This window comes from Kickxella alabastrina, assembly GCF_025024165.1.
Source record: "Kickxella alabastrina strain RSA 675 chromosome Unknown BX661scaffold_4, whole genome shotgun sequence".
NCBI classification, from domain to species: Eukaryota; Fungi; Kickxellomycota; class Kickxellomycetes; order Kickxellales; family Kickxellaceae; genus Kickxella; species Kickxella alabastrina.
In genome coordinates this window covers 681,585-707,025 of record NW_026251475.1, presented here as the reverse complement: position 1 = coordinate 707,025, position 25,441 = coordinate 681,585, and the positions used below count along the sequence as shown (strand labels likewise).

General features: G+C 50.8%; 13 protein-coding genes across 13 annotated transcripts; 5 read left to right on the top strand and 8 right to left on the bottom strand.

The window, feature by feature from the left end:
* Positions 1-39: 39 nt before the first annotated feature.
* On the bottom strand, positions 40-683 carry BX661DRAFT_178482 (uncharacterized protein). Its single transcript, XM_051534931.1, has one exon. It carries the CDS (start codon positions 581-583, stop codon positions 305-307), a length of 279 nt encoding a protein of 92 aa, XP_051393876.1. The 5' UTR covers positions 584-683; the 3' UTR covers positions 40-304.
* Positions 684-2,105: 1,422 nt separating this feature from the next.
* BX661DRAFT_178479 (uncharacterized protein) lies at positions 2,106-3,354 on the bottom strand. The gene has a single exon (XM_051534930.1). The coding sequence runs from the start codon at positions 3,054-3,056 to the stop codon at positions 2,247-2,249; it is 810 nt and encodes a 269-aa protein (XP_051393875.1). The 5' UTR covers positions 3,057-3,354; the 3' UTR covers positions 2,106-2,246.
* Positions 3,355-5,203, bottom strand: BX661DRAFT_222964 (uncharacterized protein). Its single transcript, XM_051538871.1, has 3 exons — positions 4,250-5,203; positions 4,089-4,163; positions 3,355-3,869 (listed from the first exon to the last, which is right to left on the bottom strand). Exons 1-3 carry the CDS (start codon positions 4,942-4,944, stop codon positions 3,770-3,772), a joined length of 870 nt encoding a protein of 289 aa, XP_051393874.1. The 5' UTR covers positions 4,945-5,203; the 3' UTR covers positions 3,355-3,769.
* Positions 5,204-5,851: 648 nt separating this feature from the next.
* BX661DRAFT_136578 (uncharacterized protein) lies at positions 5,852-6,337 on the bottom strand (the record flags this gene model as incomplete). The annotated part of the gene is made up of 1 exon (XM_051532678.1): positions 5,852-6,337. A coding segment is annotated over one exon (486 nt), but the record flags the coding sequence as incomplete, so codon positions are not given.
* Positions 6,338-7,217: 880 nt separating this feature from the next.
* Positions 7,218-9,404, bottom strand: BX661DRAFT_193203 (kinase-like domain-containing protein; the record flags this gene model as incomplete). The annotated part of the gene is made up of 4 exons (XM_051537766.1): positions 7,218-7,314; positions 7,370-8,175; positions 9,073-9,113; positions 9,296-9,404. 4 exons carry the CDS (start codon positions 9,402-9,404, stop codon positions 7,218-7,220), a joined length of 1,053 nt encoding a protein of 350 aa, XP_051393872.1.
* Positions 9,405-10,957: 1,553 nt separating this feature from the next.
* Positions 10,958-11,563, top strand: BX661DRAFT_75803 (uncharacterized protein). Its single transcript, XM_051539465.1, has one exon. The coding sequence runs from the start codon at positions 11,098-11,100 to the stop codon at positions 11,431-11,433; it is 336 nt and encodes a 111-aa protein (XP_051393871.1). The 5' UTR covers positions 10,958-11,097; the 3' UTR covers positions 11,434-11,563.
* Positions 11,319-13,040, bottom strand: BX661DRAFT_178472 (WD40-repeat-containing domain protein). The gene has a single exon (XM_051534929.1). It carries the CDS (start codon positions 12,961-12,963, stop codon positions 11,638-11,640), a length of 1,326 nt encoding a protein of 441 aa, XP_051393870.1. The 5' UTR covers positions 12,964-13,040; the 3' UTR covers positions 11,319-11,637.
* A 727-nt stretch (positions 13,041-13,767) lies between these two features.
* BX661DRAFT_178471 (uncharacterized protein) lies at positions 13,768-15,073 on the top strand. Its single transcript, XM_051534928.1, has one exon. The coding sequence runs from the start codon at positions 13,831-13,833 to the stop codon at positions 15,004-15,006; it is 1,176 nt and encodes a 391-aa protein (XP_051393869.1). The 5' UTR covers positions 13,768-13,830; the 3' UTR covers positions 15,007-15,073.
* A 92-nt stretch (positions 15,074-15,165) lies between these two features.
* BX661DRAFT_178470 (SNF2 family N-terminal domain-containing protein) lies at positions 15,166-20,389 on the top strand. Its single transcript, XM_051534927.1, has one exon. The coding sequence runs from the start codon at positions 15,258-15,260 to the stop codon at positions 20,124-20,126; it is 4,869 nt and encodes a 1,622-aa protein (XP_051393868.1). The 5' UTR covers positions 15,166-15,257; the 3' UTR covers positions 20,127-20,389.
* A 28-nt stretch (positions 20,390-20,417) lies between these two features.
* BX661DRAFT_178468 (uncharacterized protein) lies at positions 20,418-21,652 on the bottom strand. Its single transcript, XM_051534926.1, has one exon. It carries the CDS (start codon positions 21,503-21,505, stop codon positions 20,897-20,899), a length of 609 nt encoding a protein of 202 aa, XP_051393867.1. The 5' UTR covers positions 21,506-21,652; the 3' UTR covers positions 20,418-20,896.
* Positions 21,558-22,398, top strand: BX661DRAFT_178467 (uncharacterized protein). The gene has a single exon (XM_051534925.1). It carries the CDS (start codon positions 21,653-21,655, stop codon positions 22,160-22,162), a length of 510 nt encoding a protein of 169 aa, XP_051393866.1. The 5' UTR covers positions 21,558-21,652; the 3' UTR covers positions 22,163-22,398.
* Positions 22,399-22,524: 126 nt separating this feature from the next.
* Positions 22,525-23,940, top strand: BX661DRAFT_137884 (amino acid/polyamine transporter I; the record flags this gene model as incomplete). The annotated part of the gene is made up of 1 exon (XM_051532706.1): positions 22,525-23,940. A coding segment is annotated over one exon (1,416 nt), but the record flags the coding sequence as incomplete, so codon positions are not given.
* A 272-nt stretch (positions 23,941-24,212) lies between these two features.
* Positions 24,213-25,328, bottom strand: BX661DRAFT_75785 (zinc-finger domain of monoamine-oxidase A repressor R1-domain-containing protein). Its single transcript, XM_051539464.1, has one exon. It carries the CDS (start codon positions 25,209-25,211, stop codon positions 24,249-24,251), a length of 963 nt encoding a protein of 320 aa, XP_051393864.1. The 5' UTR covers positions 25,212-25,328; the 3' UTR covers positions 24,213-24,248.
* Between the last annotated feature and the right edge of the window lie 113 nt (positions 25,329-25,441).

The following is a 25,441-nucleotide window of genomic DNA, read 5'->3' as shown; positions in this document are numbered from 1 at the left end:
TTTTTTGCAAGATTTTATGTTTAATATTTATATTGGAGAAAAACAACTGAAACCCCAAATTGAAACTTTGAAATAAGAACTAAAATACTGCATGCTTGGTTGCAACGATTGACAGAGATTTAGAGAGACGCCCATCCATATTTGTAATCTTTCTTCAAAAAGCCTGGCTGGAGTGATGGTGATAAAAGTATATAAATCTGTTGATATGAGAAATGTAGGATATAAGGGGAACTGGAAAGAGCCAACGCGAAACCGACAGAAAGAATATGGATGGGAGTCAATCTGATTTCAGCGACCATACAAATTAGGCATTATTGCATTTGCAATCGTCGCCGCAAGTGCAATTCTCTTCGCAAGAGCAGCCGCGGTTAACACCTTCACCATCGTTGTTGATCATTGTTGCTGGTTGAAAAAGCTCGGTAGTAGTGGGGGAGATATGTGGTTGAGTGGTGGAGTAGAAGAGTACTTCAAGTGGATTTGTGTGGATAATTTGAAAATAATTTGAAATGATGGCAAAACAGCATCTTTTTATATATTTTTCAAACGACATGTTTGGAAAGTAGAATAAGGCACACAGGGTCATTTTGTTGTGTGTTGCCTCCTTTGCAGAGATTGTCCATTGGTTATTTTCCAACAGGCATGTAACACTTTTTTTGCTATTACAATGTACAGACACGAGCTCGTAATTGTGCTCGCAATGTCTCATACTACTCCCCTTTCCCCATGACAAAAATAAAGTGGAAATCCACACATGCATACATACACATACATATTCGTCAAAAATCAGACAATAATTTTTCAATGAGCACATGAGAATATGCATGTTTAAAGCGTGGGACCAGTTTGCTTGTTTTGTAGTAATCGCATTTTGAAACTAATATTCGAGAAAAATTATATAAAAAACGTAGGTTTAGGGTGCAATTTTGGTTACCCAGGCACTTCATTTCCAATACATTCACATAAAAAACCAACTGATATTTAGGGGAAGGGCATCTTTAGTCCGCCGCATATTTAGATTTTCTATTTACACAATTAAAATATTTTGTTTTTAAAATCGAATTAATTTACATATTGGCCGCATATGTTCTGCATTTGTGAATGAGTGTGTGTGGGGACAAAACAAAACAAAATACAATTGGATATTTGAATATGTTGATCATTAAGCGTCCCCCCCTAACAATATACTTTGGGTCTCCGCCTCAAAGGAAACCGTGGAAAGAGGGTGGAATTTTGTTTGTACTCAAACAAACCGTTTTTAATTTATCTCAATCTCAACAGGCTTTTAAAATTAAATTGAGATCATCTGTCTGCATAATTCATTTACGTTGTCTAAATATGAACGTTACAAATTCAAAGCACATGCGTGGGCAATTTATGTGTATCTAGATCATCTATGCCTAACGTAGCTATGACGAGTAAATGTTTCCCATGTCTGCATACAAAATGGAAGGCGGATATTACGCATCTAGATACGAGTCGATATGACACAAGTGTTATCGAGCACACCGAGTACATTGAATAAAAAATAAATGCATATATAAAAAGTTGCACGGAATTATAAAAGGTGTACAAACTGCATGGCCAAATAAACATTTATATTGCAATGTGTGAAAACCGAATGTGGCCAAATGTATGCAAAATGATCCCGTTTTTCTTGACAATTTAATACCTTGCGGCTGCTATCTACACTCTTCTGAGGCCATTGTCCTTTATTCTACTGCATTGCTTTTCTTTGCTGTATTTTGTTCATTTGTGTTTGTCACTTGCGGTATTTTTTGCTTACTGCTTTTTTTACGAGCGCGAAAAACACAATTAATTGGCGCATGTGGCCAGGCATCTGACCAGTAAATGACCGACAATTGTAGTGAATGCCACATTGTCGACAAATGATAGTGGGCACAAATATCTCAAACCACGTAATTGTCAAATTCAATTTTGTATTGATTCATTGATAATAGCTAATTAAATACAATTTTCGGATTACGAAACATGACAGGGGTTTTAAATGGCTAAAAGTAAGCGCACTTGATTGTCTTTTTGTATGTCAAATAGTTAATAATATAACGATGATAACGTGCATCCAACAATGACGCATGTTTGTAGTTGTGTAAATAGATTTTAATAAAATAAATTACGAAAAATAACAAAATGGGGAAGTTTTTGGAGGAAGGGATGTATAAAGAAGCGCGCAGTTTTGAACAGGCCAAAAAACCCATCACAATACACCATCAAGGTGCGCCTTATTTTTAGAAGGAAGAATGCTTGTCAGTTAATTGCCCTGACGGAATACTAATAGTAACATGCTTGCCCATTTTGTAGTTGCAGTTTGGACAGTAATGCACTTTGCGTTTTAGTGAGTTTAGCTCCAAAACCGTAAGTGCTAGCGGTAACAGCGCAGCAGGGGCATTGACCAGGATGCCAACAATAGACATGACCGCTGTGGCTGCCACGTTTTTACCTCCTATTTGTCTCCGCACTACAGTCATGACCCTGTCCCGGCATCGCGGGCAATTTGTTAACACTGAATTCTCGCCAATAACTGCGCGTGATCCTTGTGGTAACGCGTCCCATCTGCGGCTGAATATCGAGGCCCTGTCGTCGATAATGCTCACTCTGGACATGTTTGAAACGCGCTGAGGATTGTGCCCCTGGCTGTGACTATGACTGTGGCCGTGTCCATGACTACTTTGGTTCATTTGGCCTTGGCCATGTGCACGGAAACTTTGGTTCATTTGGCCTCCGTCCTCAAAGCGATTCCCGTGGCCATAGTGGCTGCCGTGGCCATTATTATGCCCACCACGTCCATTATTATGCCCACCGTGTCCATTGTGCTGGCCATGGCTGCCGTGTGTCGCCATTGAGTGCATCCCAGACTTTGCCTGCATGGAGTGTGGAGGTCGCTCGGGCGCGAGATTGCGGTCAATTGCTCGGACTACGCCCTGTATGAGATTGATTAACCCATTCGTGTTGTTCTGAAAGTTCCAGTTTTGTGGGACAAACACGCTTGACTTTATTGTGTTTGGCTGGTGTGCTCCAGCCTGCCCAGGGTCGTTCATATAGTGGTATACAGCGTCAAGCTGTCAAAATAGAGCGCAGTATGCAAAACCCCAAAATTGAATGAGGGAGAGGGGGGTTTGAATGTCTGGTACTCAAAGCCCGCTGGGTAAAAGTGTCGAACTGCGCGTTGATGCGTGAATATATGTGTATGCGTGTGACTGGTTGTTATTGTTAGTGTCGATATATCGAAAATAGCATACAAATAAAAAATCAATAATAATATTTGAAAAACGTAAAGAGAAGAAAAAAGCAAGAAAATTATTTAAAAACAACTAAACTAATAAAGAGAAGTATACCCGCAAAGATTGGATTGCAGACTTAACCGGTAAAAGACTTTAAAAGAGCTCGGATGTAAGCTTTCTAAAATCTCAACTGCATTCCACCATGATTGCGTGCTTATTTTTAAAATAAAAATCATGCGCGTTGGCAATGTACCCTTTGCACAATCAAAAAAAAGCAACCCTTTGTTTAAAAAAACACCTCAAACCCTTGTCATTCTGCCAGTCAGTCAGTCAGTCAGTCAGTAATTTAATTTATTTTTATTCTTGGCAGCTTTTACTTCTTGCTTGTCTGAAAATCAAACACGATGTTGGGAAATAGGTTTACTGCCTTTTTGTCTTTTCAAAATAAAATTACCCATGCCTTACATCAGAGCAAAAGAGAAGACAATTAATTACTCACCCCATTTTCGATGCACGCAGGGGTGTGGGGCTCATGGATGTTGCATTTTTTGCATGTTAGTCTCGGGATGGGGAGCTTGCGCCAGTCCACCCAACCGCGCTCGGCTTGTGTCCACATGTGTTGAGGAGCTCCTGCCAATGTCAATCGACAAAAAATTGCTTGCGGCACGGTGGCATGCATTCGTGGGTGTGACAGTGTATAGTGTAATAATAAATTAATATCAGAATATGCAGGTAGAACTAAGAATAGTCGGGTGAGCCGGTTGGTTAAAAATGGACACTCAACCCGATATTGGTTGGGATACCCAATACATGCAAATCACGCAGATTTCAATTGCCGAAAATACTTACATGTTTTTTTTGCGCACATACACATACTTTGAATTGTCTGTCACCTTAAACATTATGTCCTTGTCCTCACATATGCTCACACCATTGGCACGGTCAACCTCACATTTTTACCCATCTTGTAGTTGCATATTGGGCAATAATGAACAGCCGGATGCAGAGACTTTAACTGCATAGGCAGCATTGCCAGTGGGAGTAACGCCTGGGCATTGCACGCCAAACCCAGTGCCATGGCGCCGGCAGTGGCCAATATGTGAAGTGCGCCCGGGCGCTGCTTAACAAGCGTATTGATATTCTCCTTGCATCGAGGACATGTCATGGATACAGACTCGCTGCTAATACGAGCATGGCCGCGGTGAAAGTTCATCCGCGACATGGAATGCGAAAACATACCATGGTTGTCGTTAGATATAATGACCGATTGTGTCCCCGGATGAAAGCTATGAGAGGGGTTAAAAGGGGGTTGCTGCGGAAAATTCGGCTGGCCGTTGTCCCTGAGAATGGCCGGCATTTGGGATGGGTGGCTGGGAAAGCCTTGGGGTTGAGTGAATATGTTGCTCAGTTCTTTAAACACATTGGTTATCAAGGCAACGACTCCGTTGTTTTTGTTTTTCACTTCCCACTCTTGGGGCACAAAAATACTGGATTTAATGTAGCTGGTATTCCGCCGCGCATCATGGTGGCTGTGGTGTGGGTGTGAGTGGTGGTGCAAATTAGACGCACTGTGACTGTTATAATGGTTTTGGCTGTAGCTGTGGTTTTGGTTACTTTGGGTATTTTGACGAAGCTCTGAATAGGAAGCTGTGGGCGTTGGAGGAATATTTAAAAACCCGCCTGGCAGTTTGGATGTGCTGCCCATTAGTGTAAAAATAATAATAACGTGTTTATGTTTGGTAGTCTAGAAAAAAATAATAAAATGTGAGGTTATGCAACCTGCGATTGATATGCGCTAACCGACAAAGATATATAAGTAATATAAAATTTTGAATAACAAGGAAATAACAAAAACGATTATTAACAGAGTGCCGCGATGGGAACTACGTATATGTTGAATAATATGTCGTAAAATGACAACAATGAGAAAAATAGGAAGAAAAAGAAGAAATGCAAAAAAATAGCCTGTGTGCAGCTAAATACACAACATACAATCACAGCCGCACCTATTCATATATTTTATAAAAAAATTTTTACCTCGAGTATGTCAAAGCTTCTAAGTCAAGGGTCAAGTGTCCAATGACTTCAAACATATGTTTCCCTTAAACATGCCGCCCACCTTTATACATCCAAGTTCTATGATTTTTTTTGCATGTGCTGTATTTACTGGCTGCATTTTAAAGTCGCAACAAATAAGAAAATAAAATAAATGCTCAGAGGCTTTGTTCATGCGTGTGTGTGGCAACAACGCGCAAATTTATAATACTTTATGCTTCTACCAACCATTACAAAATGTGTAAAAAATAAGCAAAGCAAAAAGACAAGTGATTAATTTATTTTTTTAATTTTGACGGCTACAAATATGTGAGTGAAAATTTTTTTATTAAAAGTATTGAAAGTGAGCGAATAAATGGAAGATGAAAAAACCTCCTGGCAGCGCTAACAAGTCCAAGTCCAAGTCCAACTTCAATCTGATTCAGACACAAAAACACAAGACACCAATCTCAGTTGTCCCTGAAATTGCCCTCGCCACGCGACGACGGTCTTCCAGCCCCTCCCAGCCTATTATTAATCTGAAGTTCGGCACCCGCAGGCACAGTTGCAATAGCCTCATAATTCTCCTCCTGCTGCACCCTCCTATCCTCCTCCTGCTTCGCCCTAAGATGGCCCCAGCCACCTCTCCCCTCATCATACTCCTGCCTATACTCATCCCTAACCTGTCCACCAGACCTCCCCCTACCAAACTGCCTACCCTCCTTAAATCCAGGATCCAAATCCGTCCTAATAATACGATCATCCAACTTGGTTCCATTAACATACTTCATGCACTCCAGGGCGTTTTCATGCGTATAGTATTCGACAAAACAAAATCCGCAGGGGGTTTTGTTGTTGCGCGAAAGTCCCATGATGATGCGCTTGATTTCGCCGGCTTTTGAGAATATCTCGTAGAGTTGTTCCTCTGTTGTGTAGAAAGAGAGGTTGCCGACGTAGAGAGTGGTGGTTCTAGCCAGGTCCGTGCTCCACTGGTCAGTCGAACCCTGGTATTGGTGGTCCTTGTATGTTGATGGGCGGTCCAGGCGTGGAACAATGGTGAACATGTCTGTCAGAAGACTGTCGTCGAAAGTAGTTGCTGGCGCCATATCTATTCCTCTTTTTTCGTAACCAGAAAAGGCCTTAATATAAATGTAAATGAATTTGTTGGATAATGGAAGTGAGGAAAAAAAACGAGTCGGTTAAATAATAAAAGCAAGCCAAAGTGTGTTTTTGTATTGACGACTAAGCGCGCCAGCCACGACCCCGGCGAACCGCCCGAACACGCATCCGTACACAATTAAAGGATAATCTCACGTGATACGCAAAATTAAAAAATAATGTTTCGAGAAACCCTTTTTTTATTTTTTTCTGATCTTGTGTGGCTATTTTCTTGTGTTTTTGTAAAAATATAAAAACAGACAAACGATATAAAGAGAGACAAGAGTAAACATTAGGAAAAAAGACATGGCAGAAATATAAAAAATATAGAAAAAAAGCAAAACACACAACACAGAGAAGAGACAATAAAAAGAAAAAAGCTTTAGCATGTCAGTCCTTCTTTATTGTGAAGGCTGTTTTAAAAAAGGAGGAAGGGGTGTGGGTGTGGGTGTGGGTGTGGGTGTGGGTGTTGGAGGGAGAGAAAGGAGAGGGAAAAGATGGGCGTGTGCATGTGGGGGCTTTGCAAGCCCTAGGCACTGCTGGATGAGCAGCAGCCGAATGCAGACTTTATCTTGAACATGAGGCCCTGCTTCTCATGTGCATGGTTTCCACCGTTGAGATTCGCCTGGGAGTGGACATTGGCGGCATCCGCCGAGTGGTGAACAAGTCCGTTGCCCTTGGCCAGCTGCTGAGCGTCGGCATTGGCGGCCAGCGCGCCGGACATATTGTTGGGCGCCTTGGCATCGGCGGGCGAAAGCTGGTCGCGCGAATACCTCCCGGGGGTGTTCACAGCCGAGTTGTCCATGTTGGCCGTCGACTGCCGGTGGCCGACATTGTCGTAGCTGCGCAGCGCCTGGTTGCTGACGTGGTTCTGGGTCTCGACCTTGTAGGCGCCCGAGACGCGGCCATGCTGGGCATTCTGGCGCGCGGCAGCCGACACCGTGGCGGAGCTGGCGGCGTAGCCGAAGCCACCGTTGAGCAGATTCCAGTCGTACACATCATCGTCCTCCTCGCCAATGCTGGCCAGCACAGCGTCGAACAGGCCGCGCAGGTAGTTGTAGTCGGGGGTCTCCTCAAAGGCGTATTTCCGCACCGTGTTCAGGTACGTGGCAAATTCGGACGGGAATCCCTCGCAGAGCTCGCGCACCGGCGTGTGCTGCTTGCGTTCGCCGATCTTCTCGTACTTCTGCTTGTTGGTCGCCGCCTTGAGGCCCTGCCATGGGAGGCTCCCGCGCAAAAAGTACATGAACACGTGGCCCAGCGCTTCGAGGTCATCGCGCCGGGACTGCTCGCGGCCCAAGTGCGTGTTGATGCTCATGTAGCGCGCCGTGCCGCTGAGGCTCTTGCGCTCTCTGTATGGGATGTGCTGGTGGGTCCTGGGGTCGCGGTACTGCTTGGCCATGCCAAAGTCGACCATGAACACGCGGTTCGCTGTGGGGGTGTTGGGGCAACCGATCAAAAAGTTGTCGGGCTTGATGTCGCGGTAGATCAGATTGTGCTCATGGACCGTCTGGATGCGCAAGAGCATGTTCTTGGCCAGCATCGACACCGTCTTTACGGAAAAGCGCCTCCTGCACATGTCAAAGAGATCCTCCAGGCTGGGGCCGAGGAGGTCTATGCAGAGGACGTTGTACAGGCCCTCCTGCCCGAAGTAGTGCACGTTGGGAATTCCCTCTTGGCCGGTGAGGATCCGGTAGCTGCGGTACTCATCGCGCAGCTGGGGCGCCTCGCTTTTTCGCGGCTCCTACAGTGACAGGATTTTGCAAGCGCAGATTTAGCGAAATCAATGCCAGCGGCAAAAACAAAGGTGCTTAGTAACAATTATTGTTTTTGGGAACAGAGCAAATCGCCTTGTATATGCGCATATGAATATCTTTATTGCTCTTGGGTGGGCATTGTGCCCGCCTTTGTGATTGCATCGCGCCCTCTAGAACAAGCACGAGGAAAGGGGCGGGAAAGCGGAATTTGAATAAGCAAGGCGTGGTTGTACCCAAAGCACAGCAAATGTTTGTTTATTCTTCCCCCCCCCTTTAAAGAGGCAAAGAACAACATGGCAGATTGATGTATCTCGATACTGGCCAGATTCACGACGGCTGGCTGATGAAAGAAAAAAGAGTGAGTGCGAAAATAACAAAAGAAGATAATAAGAAACTAATAACAATAACAGCAGAGCATACACAAAAAACAAGTGGTACAAGCAAGATAAGAAAGTGACAAGCCCAGGGTGTTGCTCTCGCTCATTTTTTGTCCCTCTCGTTCGCAGCCTGAATGGAGCGTCAAAATGGCGGTTATTGGCAGCAAGTGAGGGCGGCTGCACCCAAAGATGACAACAACACGCCCGCCGAGCGAGTGAGTGCGCATGAGATTGGGGGGTGGGTGAGAGAAGGGGACAAAGAACAAGAAGAAGATTCGGAAGTACAAGGGTATGCTTTTTGGTCGGGCTGCAGGTAGCTCCCCTCCCAGAGTACAAGGAGTACAGACCCACGTTTGCGTATAGACAGCATGGGCGACAAAGGCAAAAGGGACACTACCAATAAATACTAAATCAAAAATGCGCCAAGAAAAGAGGAGCGCCACACACTATGTTATTGTTCAGCCATGTCATCATCAAAAACACGGAAGATCTAGTGGTGATACTTACAAACTTGATAGCCACGAGCTTGTTGGTTATCAAGTTGGTGCCTACACGGGGCAAAACAGATGCAAGAGAAACAAAGAAATAGAATTAGAATATGCGCAGTGCTGATTGAGCAGACAAAGGGAGTCAATGTGTGATGCTATTTATAATGATGACGCAACGCAAGAAGCGAGCTCATGCGGGTGCAGCCGTGGCACTACACACATATAAATATGCACAAACTTACCTTCGTAAATGACACCAAAGCTGCCCTCGCCAATTCGCTTGCCGACGCGGTAATGGACGCCGACAATGTTTGGGCTGGTGTGGGGGGTCTTGTTCGGACGGACGACCATTCGCTTGTCAGGCACGCTGTACTTGTTGTGCGGCACAGCCTGTTGCATTGCTCAAAACGATTATGAAAATGACCGGGTAAAAAATATGAAGAGAAAGAAAAGCAAAAAAAATTATGCTAGAGCCTTGGACAGCTTGTCGAATTGGCCAGTGCGGGGGAGGGGGAGTGTGATTTTTTTACGTCAGACTTTTTGGGCCGTCAGGAGTTGCTGCTGCTGCTGCTGCTGCTGTTGTTGTTGCTGTTTTTGGCGGTGTCGTTGTGCTGACAAGATCACCCGTCTGACTAGGAGTAGTGCGAGCGGAGTGAATGTTGGGCCAAAGAACAGACTTTTGAGAGTGGGTGAAAAGCAGGTTGCAAAAGCTGTTCAAGACCAAAAAAGAAAGAGAATTGAAGGGGAAAAAAAAACAAAAAAGAGAGAATAAAAATTGACGTTGATTTCAATGCTAATCTAGAACTAAAAAATAAACAAGAGAGAAAGAGAGAAAAGTAAAAAAAACAAGATACACAGAAGATGGAGGTGGTGATAATGTGGTGTGAGCAATAATCAAAGTCTGGTGTGACAGTGACAAAAAATTTAAGAAAAAATAACCAGAAAGAAAAAAGAAAACAATATTGAGGAGTAAAAAAAAAGGAGACAATAGTCGCTTGTCAGTTTTTTTCCTTGCGTGCCGAAAAGAAAGGACTGCTTTTTTCTGTAAGCAGTTGACAATAGTAGTGGTGGCAATAAAAGAGTTGTAATTTCAAATTAAAGAACGAAAAGAAAGAGAGAAACTCGAAAAAATATATAAAAAAGTTCAAATAACCAGCAAATTTGCGAAATAAAAAAGAGAGGTTGGAGGCGGGGAGAGAGGGGGTGAAGGAGGAAGCGTATAAGAGGGGTTAATTGAAGGTTTGTTGAAGGAATTCAGGCGAGAGTGAGTGGGCGGGGCGGGGGAGAGAGTGAGGAGAAAGAGTGGGAAAAAAAGAAAGAAAGAAAGAAAAAGGGCCACGTTGCAGCCAATCTGTTCCTGCGCCCAGCACTATAGGTCTTGCAGGTGCGCATTGGCTTGTTTAATATTTTATTTTTGGTCTTTCGGCCCTTTGCTGGGTTCGGACTGCATTTGTAGCCCAACAAGCAAACCCAAACAACCCGAATCTATTAATTGCGGGGGTTGAAGAAGGAAGAGTGGATGTTCAAAATACTTACGCCCAAGGTTGAGTGTGTGCTACATGTATGCGCGTGTGTTTCCCGCATGTTCTGGAGATTGACCGCTTGTTTTTGTTGTTTGTTGACCTCGCCAGTACAGCCTGTTTACATGTTTGGCAAGAACCAAAAGCTGTTTTGGAGCCCTTTTTGTCTCTTTTTCCCAACCAATATCTTTGTGCGATGGTGCTGCTTGGTTTGTTTGCCCCTAGAGAGCAGTGTCAAGATATAAAGGGCCTGGGCTTCAAATGGTGCCATAGCCATGTGCCAGGTCGCTTCACTCGCAGAAAGAGGCAGCAAGGCAGGCGCCGCGCACATGTGATTATCCTGTCGCTGCCACTTTTTTGCCATGAACTTGCAGGACGATGGGTTGTGGCGTGGAGTGGAAAGGAGACGGGGGATCAGCCCTCTGTCTGCCGACACCTCAATGCCAAGCGATGATATTGACTCAAGAAGAACTTAGACAGCGGCGACGGGCTGGGGTGTCTCTTTCAATGTTTGGTGGCCGTGAATGATTAACTTTTTATTATTTGGACCAAGCTCTGAAAGGAGGGTGCCGATCCTCTTTCTATTTTCAAAACTCTGCGAATTGATTGCACATCTTATTTGGTCTTGCCTAATTTTAATTGATAGCAACACAACTTTGGTTTTTTTTTTCCCCTTCGATTTCGCCCTTTATTTGTTTTACTTGGACCACTTGTTAATTAAAAAAAATGTAGGGCGGTTTTTTATTTACACTTTTCTATTTGCACTTTTCTATTTGCACTTTTCTATTTGCACTTTTCTATTTGCACTTTATTTTGGCCACTTGCGCCTTTGCGGCGCACCACATGGCATTACCAACTAAGCGCATATCGCCATCATCGACAATGCCTTTTTCTTTTGCGAGTATTGTTTTTGTAAAAGTCTTTAAAGCTACGCAACTGAAAAACACGCCAAAACATCAATACTGTTCATTTTTTAGTTTATTTGTATTTGTGAGTCTTTTTTTTGCAGCTCCTCCAACCTAGATCTTTATTTCTAAAAATGAGAAAACAATTAAATCAGCAGATCAGTCCTCAGCCTGGACCAGCGTTTGCGCAGCGTCCTCGTACTGGCTGTTGACCGAATGGATCCTGAGCGATCCGCTCTCGCCACCAGCAAGCAGCAAGGACTCGTGCCAGTCAAGCGCCAGCAGCTTCTTTCCCTTGTCCTTGTCGCTGGACGGGTACACGGTGTACAGTGGTGTGCGGCTGCGAATATCCCACACCTTAATGGTGCTATCGTGCGACGCCGATGCCAGCATGTACGCCGAGTTGGGCGCCCACGCGACGCTCGAAACAAAGCCCTTGTGGCTGGTAAGGCGCAGCTTGACCACCGTGTTGTCGTCGGACCGCGGGTCCCACAGCCTGATCGACCGATCGGCGTGGCCGGTGGCGATAAGCCGCGAATGCACCGAGTAGTCAATATCCAGGACAACCTTATCGCACAGGTTAGTCGCCATGTTGACGCCCGAGGCCACGTCCCATGTGCGCACAGAGTGGTCCCAGCCGCCAGAGAAAATCTGCGACTCCTGGTCCTTGTTAAAGCACACGCTGGTAACCGCACCGACGTGACCGGTCAGAGTACCGATAGCCGCCTTTGTCATGAACTGCGCGTTGGCGCTCTTCCTCTTCTTGGCAAGAGGTGCCGTCTCGGCGTCATCCAGTATGGCGTCCTCCGACTGCTTGGGTGCTGCGAGGCTCCAGAACCGGATCGTCGAGTCTGTCGAAGCCGTGACAAAGTGCGTGTTCGATGGATTGATCGACACAGCCTCGATGCTGTCCGTGTGTCCGCGGGCCGCATACAGGGCCTTCCGCGCACCGTTCTTCATGCCCCAGGCAATAGCCGTCCGGTCCTGCGACCCAGAGATAAACTCCACTCTGGTCTTCGCCCCACCGGCAGTAGCTGCCGCCACGCACTTGACCGCAGAATCATGGCCCACCAGTGTGTCCACGCACTCGCTCTGCGCATTCCACAGGCGCACGATACCATCGTAGGACCCAACAATAAACTTATCCCTGGACGCAGCAACCACAGAGCTAATCCAATCATCATGACTGTACGACGCAATCTCTGTCGGCGGCAGCATCGACTCGACATACTCAAGCGTCAGGATGTTTTCGGCCGACAGGCTCTTTTCCTTTAGGTACCCGGAGATACTGTCGCGCAGGAACTGTCCGTCTACGAGAAAGTCAAAGGGAATGGGCCTTTCGTTGCCCAAAAGATGGTTTACAATCTCAGATAGACCGTAGCGCTGGAGCTGCTGCGGGACAACGATCGGCGCCTCGGGAACCGCATACTTTTGCTGCTTGGCAACCAGCCGAATTTGCACCTGCTCTTCGCTTTTCGTGTCCATTATTTAAAGTGTATATAAGAAAGTAATATAGAAGGTTCAAGTATACTCGAGTAAGCAAATAAAAAAAAGAGTGAGAGAAATGTACACGCCCGCTGTGCTGGTTTTTTGACAATGAGAAGAAAAAAAAAAAACTCGATCGCAAGAAATCAAATATGAAGGAGAAAAATTGACAATTAAGAAATTAGCTAGATTTAGCGTATGATCAGGCTAACCAGAAATATAATTGCAATTTTGAAAAAGGCGCGTTGCGCACGCGTGTTGCACACGCGCGTCGAATGTTCGCTCAACTTCGCTTGCGTGCATGTCTTTTACCCCGCACACGAGAAACATTTTTAAAGCAACTTGGAATAACTGCGCCACATGGGTCCCATACATTTTACTTTCTTATATATGTTTCTGCGTGTGCGTGTGGTTACAAATGTTCTCGGCAAAAAAATGTTAAGTATTGAATTTTTTTAAAAGTTCAATAAATAATAGAAAAAAGGCCATGCATCTTAAATTGTCTGTCGCGCGTGGACAAGAAGGGCTCGTCTGGACGATAATGTAACTGTCAAAATTATTTCTTGTAAGAAAAAAAGCGGAGAAAAAAATGCAGTAGTTGTCAAAATCTTAAAAATAATGTTTAAGAATATTGCCAATATATTTGTTGTCTTTGGAGCATGTGGCAGGTTTAATTTTTCTTCACTCTGTATTGAGGCCAAGACAATACATCGGCATATCTGCAGTTGTGAGCATCTTCTTAAATACAAATTGCCAATTCACCAGGTCTTTCTTTCTTCCTTTCTTTTTGCTTCTCGCCTTCTAGCTTGCTTGGTTGCCGTATTCTTCCAAACAAACCAAAAACATCATATTTTACATTATAAGAGAATGACAAACAACAAATCAACGCCACCCTACAAGGCCGATGAGTCGCTAAACTCGTACAGCGGTCTGTACGATATGTACGCGGGCGATCGAAACCGCACACGCAGCTACGTCGGAGCTCGCGGCAATCTGCACAGCCACAGCCGCGCCTCGCCACAAATGGGCAGACACCCCAGGCGGCCGCTCAATCTCGGCGAGAATAACGGCAGCAACAGCTACTACAATTTTGCACAGCGCCGATCCACACTCGGCCACCCAGGCAGATCCACCGATCATAGCATGGACGCCTACGGATCGCACAGCTCAATTCGCCGGAACAACTATTCCGTGCGCTCAATCCCGCGCGCGCCCTCCTTTGGACGCCGCCCGGGAAACACCGACAGCTTTGCGTCCAGCAGGAGGTCGCCGCAGATGCATGCGGCTGATACCAGCTCCAGAATGCTGTCGCCGCTGGCGCATCCATCGGCGTTGAGCGAGAAATACACATCACCTCCATATGAGGCTGGATTCGGACAGCTGGTCGTGGATGACGCCGATGATGAGCTCGTCGAGATGATCCACGCGCAGAGAGTCAAGCGCATTGTAAAGTATTCGCTGTACGCGTTGATCGCCGCAGTACTCCTCCTGGGCTGCTCCCTGACGGCATACTTTTTGTTGCCGCGGTCCCCTGCCGTGGCACTCCACTCTGTGAACTCGCCGGACCGTTCAGGCAAGTTCAAACTGCTCGGATCCAAGATGCAGTTCCAGATTGAGCTAACGTACCGCGTGCACAACGATAATTTCTTCAATCTTGTTGTGGATGATATCAGTTCGGCGGTCTTTTGGCCCGAAACCAAGTTTGCCCTGGGCGGCGGCCGCCTGAGCAATATCAATGTGCCTGCTAGGGGTGTTGTCGAGATTACCATGCCTATTACTATCAGATATGATGTCAAGCATGGGCCGCCAGCTATTCTGCTTGGCTTGGTCGATAGCTGTGGCCTTCATGATCCTGGTGCTGGCGAGATGACACTGGATGCTGAGGTGCAGTCTGACTTCCACACCAAAATGAAAAAGGGTGCGATGCAGTCTGGCAGACAAAGCGTCTCCGTCAAATGCCCGGCTCGCCGCTTGGGCACACTGCAGGTCGGCGATGGCTCTTCTGGAAATCTGGGCGATATCGTGCGCATGCTCAGCATTTAAATGTTTCCTCTTTCCTTGTTATGCTTTTTTAAAGTATTGTTTTGCCTGTCGAGATCGCGCAGCTTTTTTTTTTTTTTTCGTTAATAAAAAAAATGCACACTCAAAAAAATGAGGTTTTATTGGTTTTATTTTTTCTCCTTTTACCCTTTTTATCTTGTTCTTTTTTCTTGCGTGCGCTTTAAAATTAAACATTTATACTTCATTCTCTTTTCTAATTTCAAATTCAAATTCCACAAAATAAAGCCCTTTTCATGACTCTTATTGACTTGACCTTCGAGGATGACGACAACGAGTCAGTGGCCGCCGAGCTGGGCCTCGAAGCCACACGCATACCACCAAGCCGCAGCCACAGCAATGTCTCCGCAGCGAATTCAAAAATGCCGACCATAGCCGACAACGTAATAATAACCAGCTCGCCTGAGCCTGAGCTCCAGCCCAGGCCCGAGCTCGAGTCGGAACAGTGGCAGAGGGATCCAGACTTGCAAATTGGTGACAAACTTCCTGGCCGCAAACGACTGCACTTGCCAGCAGATGTGCAGGAGATCACGGATGTTGCCGAAACGCCACCCGCGCGAGAGCGCAGCCACAGGCCGTTGAATTCCGATGCAGTTGTAATCGACATCGAGGACAGCCCACAGGTGGCAGGCCAGGGGAAATTATCGTATGTTCAGAGGTTTGCGCCGATTCTGCCGGGCCCGCCGGTGCCCGCCATACGGCCGACGCCCGGGGTCACTACTTCTAGCAACAGGCTTATGTCGCTCTACTCCAATGTCAGCGGCGCAGTGTCCGGGGACACGCCGTATTCGAGAGTGCGGTCCCAGCCTCCCAATGTGTATTCCGGGTACCAGGCACCGTCGCTCGCCAGCCGGTTCCCGCCCTATGCTATGAGCACGGGTGCGACGCCAACAATGGCGAGTTCGCGTTATTCCCAAAGCCCAGCTCTGGGACACCAGCCCAGCCTGGTTCAGTCGCCTGCCCCAACACCTTCGCCGCTAGCCTCTGCGCCGTTGGACTCGCAGTCGCAGCTTCATATGATCGGGCAGCTGCGCGCCGTGGCGGTGATATCTACGGCCTCGACGTACTTCCACGAGGGCACCGCCATGTACATACCGACAACCCTGCGGAACCGAACCGGTTCCACAAAGGAGGTGCAGCTGCTGGATAGCAGGGAGAGGTTGATCGGCACTCTGGAGAACTCAATGACAACGACGATCCACGCGCTGCTTTCCGACGGGGACATCAAAGTAGCGGCGACGACTATCGGCCCGCTGAAGGGGAAATACGTCTCGCCCATGATGCTCTCGTTCTACGCTGACCGCAACATTTCCCGGGAGGTGGTCCGGATTCTCGAGAGATCCGGCCTGTACCTGGACCAATCCTCAGAGGAGTCCCAGTCGGCCCTACGGGAACTCAACCAGGATAGCAATGTGCTGACCAGGGGGATGGCCTACGTAGCCAGGCACCCGACGAGGACTGACGACGGCCTTTTGGCCATCGACACGAATTCAGACTCACACATACCGAGCGTCTTCACAAATATGAGCCTCAAGCCGCAGACCAGGAGGGGCGACGGGTCCAGAGGAGATTTCATACCGCGACCAAAGCCCAAGCAACCCGGACAGCTGTTGCCACAGAGCATGCACGTGGATAAGTTTGAAGACACACCCGAGGATAACAAGATGCGGTTGGCCGATATTAAATCAACTTTTGTCACGCTTCTCGATCTGCCCGAGATTGACCCGCCGCCGCAGATCACCACTACATTGCGCAGGCACCAGAAGCAGGCGCTGTTCTTCATGATGCACCGCGAGACGGAGGGCGTGGACATTGAGGAGCCTGGCGCGAGAGATATGCTGGGGTTTCCGAAACTCTGGCTGCCGCTGGAGCACCATCCTGGAGAGTACAAACATGCGCTGGTTAATATTACGAGTGATATGCGGCCGGCTTCCTTTTTGGGCGGGATTCTGGCCGACGATATGGGGCTGGGTAAGACGCTGTCGATTATATCGCTGGTGCTGAAGTGTAAGCCCGCTTGGCGACGCGGCACTCGGCTAAAATTTGTCAACAGCAGTGGCAGTGGCAGTGGCAGTGACAGCGGTGCTGGTGCTGGTGCTGGTTTTGAGGGTGATAGGGGACGCGATCGGAGAACCGTGAGGGGCCGTCTGCGGCCGCTGATCGGCCGCATAGTTCAAGACAAAGGGCGCGCAGGGTCTCCGATGCGCGTGGACAAGGGCAAACACAGTGTGATTGAGGAGCCTGCCGGCGATGTCAGCGTGGTCATCAATAGCGGCGACGACGACAGCGACTATTTTACAAATCTGCCAGCAGCCAAGAAGCCTAGACTTTCGCAGGACATCAGCAGTGATTCGGACCACCTGACGGACGACCCATTGAGCACACCCGCAGCCTCCAAGAATCACAGCGACAGAGCTGATTCGTCTGCCACTTCAACGAGATCTCTGGCAACGGCCAGGCTGGATAAAAACAGCAACACTAGCAGCAGCAGCAGCAGCAGCAGCGACTCGGACGACGGGCAGAGTGACTACGGGGCGCCCATGGCGTCTGGTGGCCGTCCGATGACGCCGCCGCCAGAGTTTGAAAACAAGAAGACGCGGAACAAGGACCTGTGCGAGCGTATTTTCGCGGCCAACCACCACGGATGGTACGCCGGCGGCACGCTGATCGTTTGCCCCCTATCAACGATGGGCAACTGGGAGGAACAGGTGGCCACACACGTGCGGCCGTGCACCTTAACAGTCCAAGCGTACCACGGGCCGACGCGCGTGCGCGATCCCAAAAAGCTCTGCCAGTACGACATAGTCCTGACAACTTACAATGTGCTGCAGAGCGAGCTTACGAAGGAGAGACGGCAGCTGATCTGCGTGGATTCGGGGCAGGGTTTGGATGCGGGGAGGGCGACGTTCGAGAGCAGTTCGGAGGGGGAGTCTAGTACGAAGGTGTATTGTGTCCCCGAGGATCCTTATGTGTCGCCGTTGCAGGCTGTGCATTGGCATCGGGTGGTACTGGATGAGGCGCATGCGATCAAGGAGAGGCGAACGGTGGCTAGCCAGGCGGCCTGTGCGCTGACTGCCAGCCGAAGATGGTGTTTGACGGGGACGCCGATCCAGAACCGGCTTGACGACCTGTTCAGCCAGCTGCGGTTTCTGCACGTGCAACCGCTGGATAACTGGAAAGTGTGGCTGACATACATTGGGGCGCCCTTCCACGACAACATCCGCGAGTACATCGACGCCGACACAACCGAGGGCATGACAGCGTGCAAAATGGGCGAGGGAAATGCTGGGGCGCAACGCGTCCAGCGGCTGATGCAGAGTATTTGCTTGCGGCGGATGAAGCAGCAGATTGACTCCAAGACCAAGCGCACGATGATCGAGTTGCCGCCGAAATTCGAGGTTATCCGGTGGTTGGAGTTGTCTGGCGGAGAGCGGCAGCTGTATCAGATGGCGGAGGATATTGCAAAGGCCAAGTTTGAGAATATGTCGAGGAGTGGCACGCTGATGAAGAACTATATGAATATTTTGAAGATCATCCTGAGGCTAAGGCAGCTGTGCACGCACCCAAGGCTGTGGTCTGAGGATAAGTGGAAGGAGGCTAGGGTGCTTGGTGCCGACGCGGGGATTGCGTCTGGATCTGGATCTGGTACGACTGGTGCTGCTGCTGGTTCTGGTGCTGGCGCTGTGGTGGTGTCTGAGGAGAGCAGCGATTCCGACGCCAAGGCTGAGCCCAAGGTCAGCGCCAAGGCCAAGGCTGAGGCCAAAATCGAGCCAAAAGCTGAGGCCAAGATCAAGCCAAAAGCTGAACCCAAGCTAAAGGTCAAGCCAAAGCCAGAGTCCAAGCCTAAACTCAAGGGCGAGTCCAGGTCAGAGACTATCAAGCCTGAGGCCAAGCCCTCCACTAGCGACCTGCACTCTGTCTCTGCCGTTGACCTGTGCGACATGGTCATGGGTGATGCCAGCATATCCGGAAACAGCCAGCAGCAGCAGCAACAGCAGCATCTAACAGCGCAGTCAGAGTTTTTTGAGCAGTGGGCTAAGCGGTCCCTGGTCATGGGTGACCTCGTCCCGTGCGATTTCTGCGGCGAGCGGGCGCTTCCAGCGGGCATATCCCTGCAGCGCAACCGATTCGAGGCAGCCGACCTTCCGGGGCCAGTCGTCACACGGTGCGGGCACATTGGTTGCCACCAATGCCAGCTGGCGCTGTTCGGCGTAGGCGGGACCAACGCGATGACGGAGTGCGTGCTTTGTGGGGATATGGTCGGGCAGAGCGATATCGTATGGCTGCCAGCATCGGTGGTGTTTAACGATGCGCAGAGCGGACATCGGGTGGGTGCAGCGACCATGGATCAGCAGCAGCTGCAGCAGCGTGAGCAGCACCTGGCGGAGGCGGCCGAGGGCAGCGAGTACAATGAGCTTAACCGGCTATGTCGCGAGCAGGATAGCAGCACAAAGGCAACGACGCTGATGCAGGATATAGAGAAGATCCGCAGCCGGCGATGGATCAGCGATGCGCATTTCGGGGTTGACCAGGACCACCCCCTGGTGCAGGCGCGCAAGGCTGAGCTCCATGCGAACCGTGGGATCCGCGAAAAATGCGTGGTGTTCTCGCAGTGGACCACAATGCTTGATCTTTTGGAGCCGCTCCTGCGGCAGCGCGGGATCCGGTTTGTGCGGCTGGACGGTAAGATGACCCGGAGTGCGCGCGAAACCAGCCTGCGTGCATTTAAGAGTGACCCTGGGGTGGAAGTGATTCTGCTTTCCCTGCGGGCGGGCGGCGTTGGCCTGAACCTGGCGTATGCTTCGCATGTGTTTTTGATGGATGCATTTTGGAACCCCAGTGTGGAGCAGCAGGCGATTGATCGAATTCACCGGCTGGGGCAGAAGAGCCCGATTACGGTGACGAGGTACTTTATTAAGGACAGTATTGAGGAGAAGATCATGAAGTTGCAGAGAAGGAAGGCGAGGATCGTGGATATTTCGCTGATGGATAGCACGAGGAATCGGAACCCGGGTGAGGCTGAGGAGGGTGAGGAGCTGGCTATCAGCATGGGGACGCATTCGCGGCAGCAGAGGCTGGACGACCTCAATATGCTGTTTGGATAGAAAAGAAAGGAAAGGAAAGGAAAGGAAAGGAAAAGAAATGAATATAATTTTTTTTGGTTTGGGAATAGAGTGGAGAATGTACGCGTTGGATATGCAACGCGTAAATAAAAAGTAGAGAAAAAAATGATTTTGCGCGTTTAACTTTTTTTTTTTTCTCTCTATTTTTCGTGGCGGCAGAATTTTGCGCAGTGTTATTATCCTTCTGGCATTCATTCTTTTTCAGGGTGAGATTTTTTGCCCCTCCTTTTTTTAGTTTTCAGGTTTCAGTTTTCAGTTTTCAGTTTTCAGTTTTCAGTTTTCAGTTTTCAGTTTTCAGTTTTTGGTTTTTGGTTTTTAGTTTTAACTTTTAACTTTTAACTTTTTTATTTTTATTTTATCCCAGCCATTCGTCTTCCAATACGCTTTTTTTGATTCAAATCCGAATCCACCAATTCGAAATAAAACCAAATAAAACCAAAAGCTTACAAGATAGAACAGGGGAAATGGCGCTCAATGACATAACACTGCGCACAAACAACACGGCGTCGAGCAGCAGCGGCAGCAGCAGCAGCAGCAGAAACAATACTGGCAATAGCAGGAGGAGCAGCAGCGGCAGCATTACGCGGCAACCAACGCTTTTCGCCTCCCTGCAGGCAGCGCAGCAGCGGCGCAGCAAGCGGCGGGCAGCAGAGAACAGCATCAGCGAGGCACAAGCGGCCAGCAAGCGGCCAGCCACCAGCAGCACAGGCGCACAGGCGCCGGCACCGGCACCATCGGGATCATTGAAAAAATCACAGATGCAGCACGCAGCGTCCTATTTCACGCCGGTCCCGCTGCACGCGGCTATGCGCCGGCGGCAGCACACGCATGTGGACCCGCGCGGCATCTCGGTGATCGGACAGCTCGGGGCGCTGGTATCCGCCAGCGACCGGCAATTCCACACAGACAACGGCGACCTCAGCGGCGGCGCTAGCGCCGGACGGCAGCTGCCCTTGGCGTGCCGGTACAACCCGTCGGGCAGTCGGCTGGCGGTGGTCGACGAGGGCGGCAGCCTGAGCCTCTTCGACACCACGCGCAACGTCGCCATGGCGATCCTGCGCAGGTGGCGGGCACACGACCACGCGGTATTCGACGGCGCCTGGAACCCCGACGGCCGCTCCCTGCTGACGGCCGCAGCCGACGACACCTGCCGCCTGTGGGACGCCGAGCGCGCAACGCTCTGCGCCGAATTCCGCGGCCACACCAAAACCGTGCGTGCGGTCGACTGGCTGCAGCCGCAGTGCTTCGCGTCTGGCGCGCGCGACGGCGCCGTGCTGCTCTGGGACCTGCGGTGCAATCGCACATTGGCGGCCGGCGGCACCCATGTCCACCGCCCGGTGGCGTCGATTCTGCAGGCGCATGCGCCCGGCGCGCTGCTGCCACTGCACAGGCCGCAGCGCTCGGGTGCCGCGGGCAGCGTCACGGGGCTGCGGTTCCTCCGCCACCGCGACCACCTGCTGGCCTCGGCCAGCGCCGCGTCGGCCGCCGTGCGGCTCTGGGATATCCGCATGGTGCGCGGCGCCCGCCCGCACGCCGCACGGCCATTGGCCGAGTCGTCGGCGGAAACCGCGCGCGGCCTCGCGTCGCTCGCGCTCGACCCATCGGGCACGCGGCTGTTCGCGCCGTGCAACGACGGGCGCGTGCACGTGCATAACGCCCAGCGGATTGGCTCCGCAATGGTGGCCGAGCTGCGCGCCCCCGAGTTCGAGTGCCGCGGGTTCGGCGCCGGGGCCGCGGCCAGCGGCTGCGGCAGATATGTCGGTGCCGGGTCGGCGAATGGCGCCGTGGTTGTTTGGGAGCTGGACGGCGCTGGCGGCAACTCGTCGAGGCGCAGGGCGGTGCTGAGGGGGCACCAGAGGGACGCCGGGTGCGTTGCTTGGCATCCGCAGATTACGCAGCTGGCGTCGTGTGCGGACGATGGTGTTGTGAGGATGTGGGATCTGGATGGGCAGGCGGCGGAGGATGCCCGCGCGAACGTGGCTGACCGTAGCCGCTGGGGCTTCGCCGAGGTGTGCTGAGAAAGGAAAAAGAAATGGGCTTTGCTTTTGCTTTTTAGTTAGACTGGACTGGCCTGGATGGGGGCCTCGCCCTGGCCATATTAAATTGAATATTGAGTATCGGCCGGGCCGTCCAGCCAGGCCGTCCAGCCAGGCCAGGGCATGTATATGTTGTATAGATGTGTAGCAAAAGCTACCCGCGGCGGCATGCGGCCTATCTATCGCCAACGCCGCAGAGCCAGAGCCAGAGCCAGAGCCAGTCTTTCTCTTCTTTTGCTTCCTCCCGCACAGACATCGAATCTGCCAGCTCTTCAAACCCCTTCGCTATATCGACGCACTGTCCACTGGCAATAAAAAAGACTAAAACCCGCATGTCCAGTCCAAAGAACATCGGCATCGTCTCGGCGGGCGCCATGGGCGTCAGCCTGATGATCGGCTCTGGGATCTTCTCCACGCCAGCGTCCATCCTGCGGCTCGTCGGCTCGCCAGGCATGTCCCTCGTTCTCTGGTCCCTCGGCTGCATCATCTCCCTCGGCGGCGCCTCGGCATTCATCGAGCTCGGGCTGATGTACCGGCAAAACGGCGGCACCATGCGGTTCCTCGCGCATGCATTCCCGCGACCCCACGCGTTGCTCTCGTACCTGTTCGCCTGGTCCATGTGCGTGTGTATCCGGCCAGGCGCCATTGCGGCCAATGGCCCGGTGGTCGGCAAATACTGGCTGTACGCCGCGGGAGTTAAGGACGAGTCCGGGTGGCGGGCACGCGCCATGGGGCTGCTGTGCATTAGCGCGGTCACGGCGCTTAATATGGGCTCGGCCAAATGGGCCTTGAGGCTGATCAACCTGCTGACGGCGCTGAAAATCGCCGTGCTGATGTGCATTGTCGGCGGTGGCGTGGCTGCGGCCGCCGGCAGTGTGCGGGGCGTGGTCGGGGGGCAGGGCGTCTGGCGGGCGGCCTTTGCGGGCACATCCGGCGACGTGCACGCGTACTCGGGGGCATTGACCAAGGTGTTCTGGGCATACGACGGGTTCACCAACCTAGTGTACTCGCTGGGGGAGCTGCGCCGCCCCGAACGCAACCTCCCCTGGGCCATCGGTGGGTCTGTCACCCTTGTGGGCATCCTGTATGTGCTGGCGAATCTCTCGTTTTTCATCGTTGTGCCGATGGACGTCGCCGTGGGGTCGGGGGAAATTCTCGCCGCGGAGTTCACCTCCAGGGTATTCGGGCCCCTGGTCGGCCGCACGGTGCTCCCGGCGGCCATTGGCCTATCTGTGCTCGGCGCCATATGCTCGCAGACCTACGGGATCGCCAGGCTTCTAGACTCCGTCACCCAAGTGGGCTTTGTGCCTGGCGCGCGCCGGTGGATGCTATGCGGGAACCACCGCAGGCTCGGCACGCCCGTCAATGCGCTCGCGGCCACGTACGCCCTCACCCTGCTCTACCTCCTGGCGCCCCCGCCCGGCCAAGTGTTCGATCTTTTGGTGGATTTCGTCCAATGGAGTACCTGGCTGTTCTACGGCCTAGCGGCCCTTGGCGCCTTCGTCTTGAGGTTCACTGCGCCGCGACATCCGGGGAGGTCGTTCCGCTCCGTGCACCTGTTCAATGCGCTGTTTGTGCTCTTCTGCCTGTACATCACTGTGTTCCCCTTTGTGCCGCCGTCCAAAGCGGAGGAGGCCAGGCAGCAGCCGTATGCCTTTTACTTGTCGCCGTTGCTCGGCTTGCTGACCACCGCTGCTGGACTGATTCCGTGGTATTTCCGCATGGTCTGGTGGCCGCGGAGGGCCGGCGTGGATCTTTTGGCGTGGATCGGACAGGCTGGCCAGGAAGCACGGCAGCAGGAGGACGAGGAGAGGGCCGAGGAAAAGCCCAGCAATGCCTCGCAGCCCAGCAAGGGCTCGCGGCCCAGCAAGGGCTCGCGGTCCAGCCAAGACTCGCGGTCCAGCAAGGACTCGCTGCCACCACTACCACTGCCAGAAACGCAGTCTCCGCTGTTGCTGCAACTGTTGCCTTCTCCACAGCTGCACCAGAGCCTAAAGTTGCCGGAGTACTAGGTTTTTATTTATTTGCTTGTTTGTTGATTATATGCATGTATGCGTGTGTCTATTTGTTAGATAAGAACAATGCAGTTGATTTCGGCCGGGATAGCCTCCCAGCCGGCCCACTCGCGGCCATGGTAACGGCCACCGACGTCCTCGTCCTCGTCCTCATCCTCGTCCTCATCCGTGTCCTGGGCGGCAGTGCTGCTGTCTGAATCAAACCCCGCCATTTCAGCAATCCTCCTGCGAGCATCGCCGCCACTCTGCCTCGTCGCATACCTTTTAACACCCGTCCTCCGCTGCACTTTGGTCCCAGCCATCAACCCACCCTCCTGCTCCTGGTCGTCGTCGGATTCATCAGCCTGCCACCTTTTGTTTTTTCTCCCTTTGCGGGGTTCCGGGAACACCACCAGCGGAGAAAGCTCGCCGCCGACTATTTTTTTCGCCTCTTCCTCGCCATTGACCTTAATAAACGTCGCCAGCTGGCCGGTCGGCAACCGATTACGCTTGCGCATACAAAACGAGCAATTACAAACACCGCGGCATCTCGGACACTCCCACATCTCCCCGGTGTTTAGAATCTCCACAGCGTCCTCATTATATCTGACCAATAGGCACCTATGGTCCAACGCCATGGTGCATCCTTGGTTGCCGCAGCGGATCTTTGGATCTGTTGTTTTTTGCCTGCATTGATGGCAGGTAACTCCGAGCGTAGGATCGTAGACCCGCCCGTGTATTACGCGTCTTCCGGGATTGGCCCTGCGCAAAGCTGCAGTGTTGTTACTTTTGCCCTTGGTTTTTTTGCTTGGCAGAAGGTATGATGGGTAGTCGTCGTTGTAGGATAATGGTTGTTTGCGCACGCGTTGGCTGGGTTCACGGTGGGGGAGGTAGTCGCCCTCTTCTGTGCTGAGCTTTCTGTTTAGGCGTTTAGGAGCTGATGGCTGGTGAGCGACTGGTGGTTGGATACCGAGACTGGCAAGAAACTCGGCGTTTTCGCGGATTTGTTTTTCGCGTTCTTCTTCATAGCTACTCATTCTTTTTCTTTCTTAGTTGATTGTTTGGTAAAGCTTATATGTGTAAATAAAAATTAAAGTTAAAATAAAGGAAATAAGAAGGGTGGGAAAAAAAATTAAACAAAAAATATAACAAACGCGATCGCAAAATGAATGTTTTTTTTTGGATTTTTTGGATTTTATCTAGCTGATGGCCAACAATCCAAGCAGGAATCCCCAAAAAGAATAAAAAAACCCAATAAAAAAAAACG

Excerpts from the sequence above, each read along its gene's own strand:
- BX661DRAFT_75785 (XM_051539464.1), bottom strand. The coding sequence starts at position 25,211 with ATGAGTAGCTATGAAGAAGAACGCGAAAAACAAATCCGCGAAAACGCC.
- BX661DRAFT_178482 (XM_051534931.1), bottom strand. The coding sequence starts at position 583 with ATGACCCTGTGTGCCTTATTCTACTTTCCAAACATGTCGTTTGAAAAA.
- BX661DRAFT_222964 (XM_051538871.1), bottom strand. The coding sequence starts at position 4,944 with ATGGGCAGCACATCCAAACTGCCAGGCGGGTTTTTAAATATTCCTCCA. Across the intron at positions 4,164-4,249 it reads ATGCTGCCTATGCAGTTAAA|CATATGTGAGGACAAGGACA; the intron begins GTCTCTGCATCC and ends CAATGGTGTGAG. Across the intron at positions 3,870-4,088 it reads TATGTGCGCAAAAAAAACAT|GAGCTCCTCAACACATGTGG; the intron begins GTAAGTATTTTC and ends TGACATTGGCAG.
- BX661DRAFT_178468 (XM_051534926.1), bottom strand. The coding sequence starts at position 21,505 with ATGCGCCTGCAGAATCGACGCCACCGGGCGGTGGACATGGGTGCCGCC.
- BX661DRAFT_178470 (XM_051534927.1), top strand. The coding sequence starts at position 15,258 with ATGACTCTTATTGACTTGACCTTCGAGGATGACGACAACGAGTCAGTG.
- BX661DRAFT_178472 (XM_051534929.1), bottom strand. The coding sequence starts at position 12,963 with ATGGACACGAAAAGCGAAGAGCAGGTGCAAATTCGGCTGGTTGCCAAG.
- BX661DRAFT_178467 (XM_051534925.1), top strand. The coding sequence starts at position 21,653 with ATGGTGCGCGGCGCCCGCCCGCACGCCGCACGGCCATTGGCCGAGTCG.
- BX661DRAFT_178479 (XM_051534930.1), bottom strand. The coding sequence starts at position 3,056 with ATGAACGACCCTGGGCAGGCTGGAGCACACCAGCCAAACACAATAAAG.
- BX661DRAFT_75803 (XM_051539465.1), top strand. The coding sequence starts at position 11,098 with ATGATTAACTTTTTATTATTTGGACCAAGCTCTGAAAGGAGGGTGCCG.
- BX661DRAFT_178471 (XM_051534928.1), top strand. The coding sequence starts at position 13,831 with ATGACAAACAACAAATCAACGCCACCCTACAAGGCCGATGAGTCGCTA.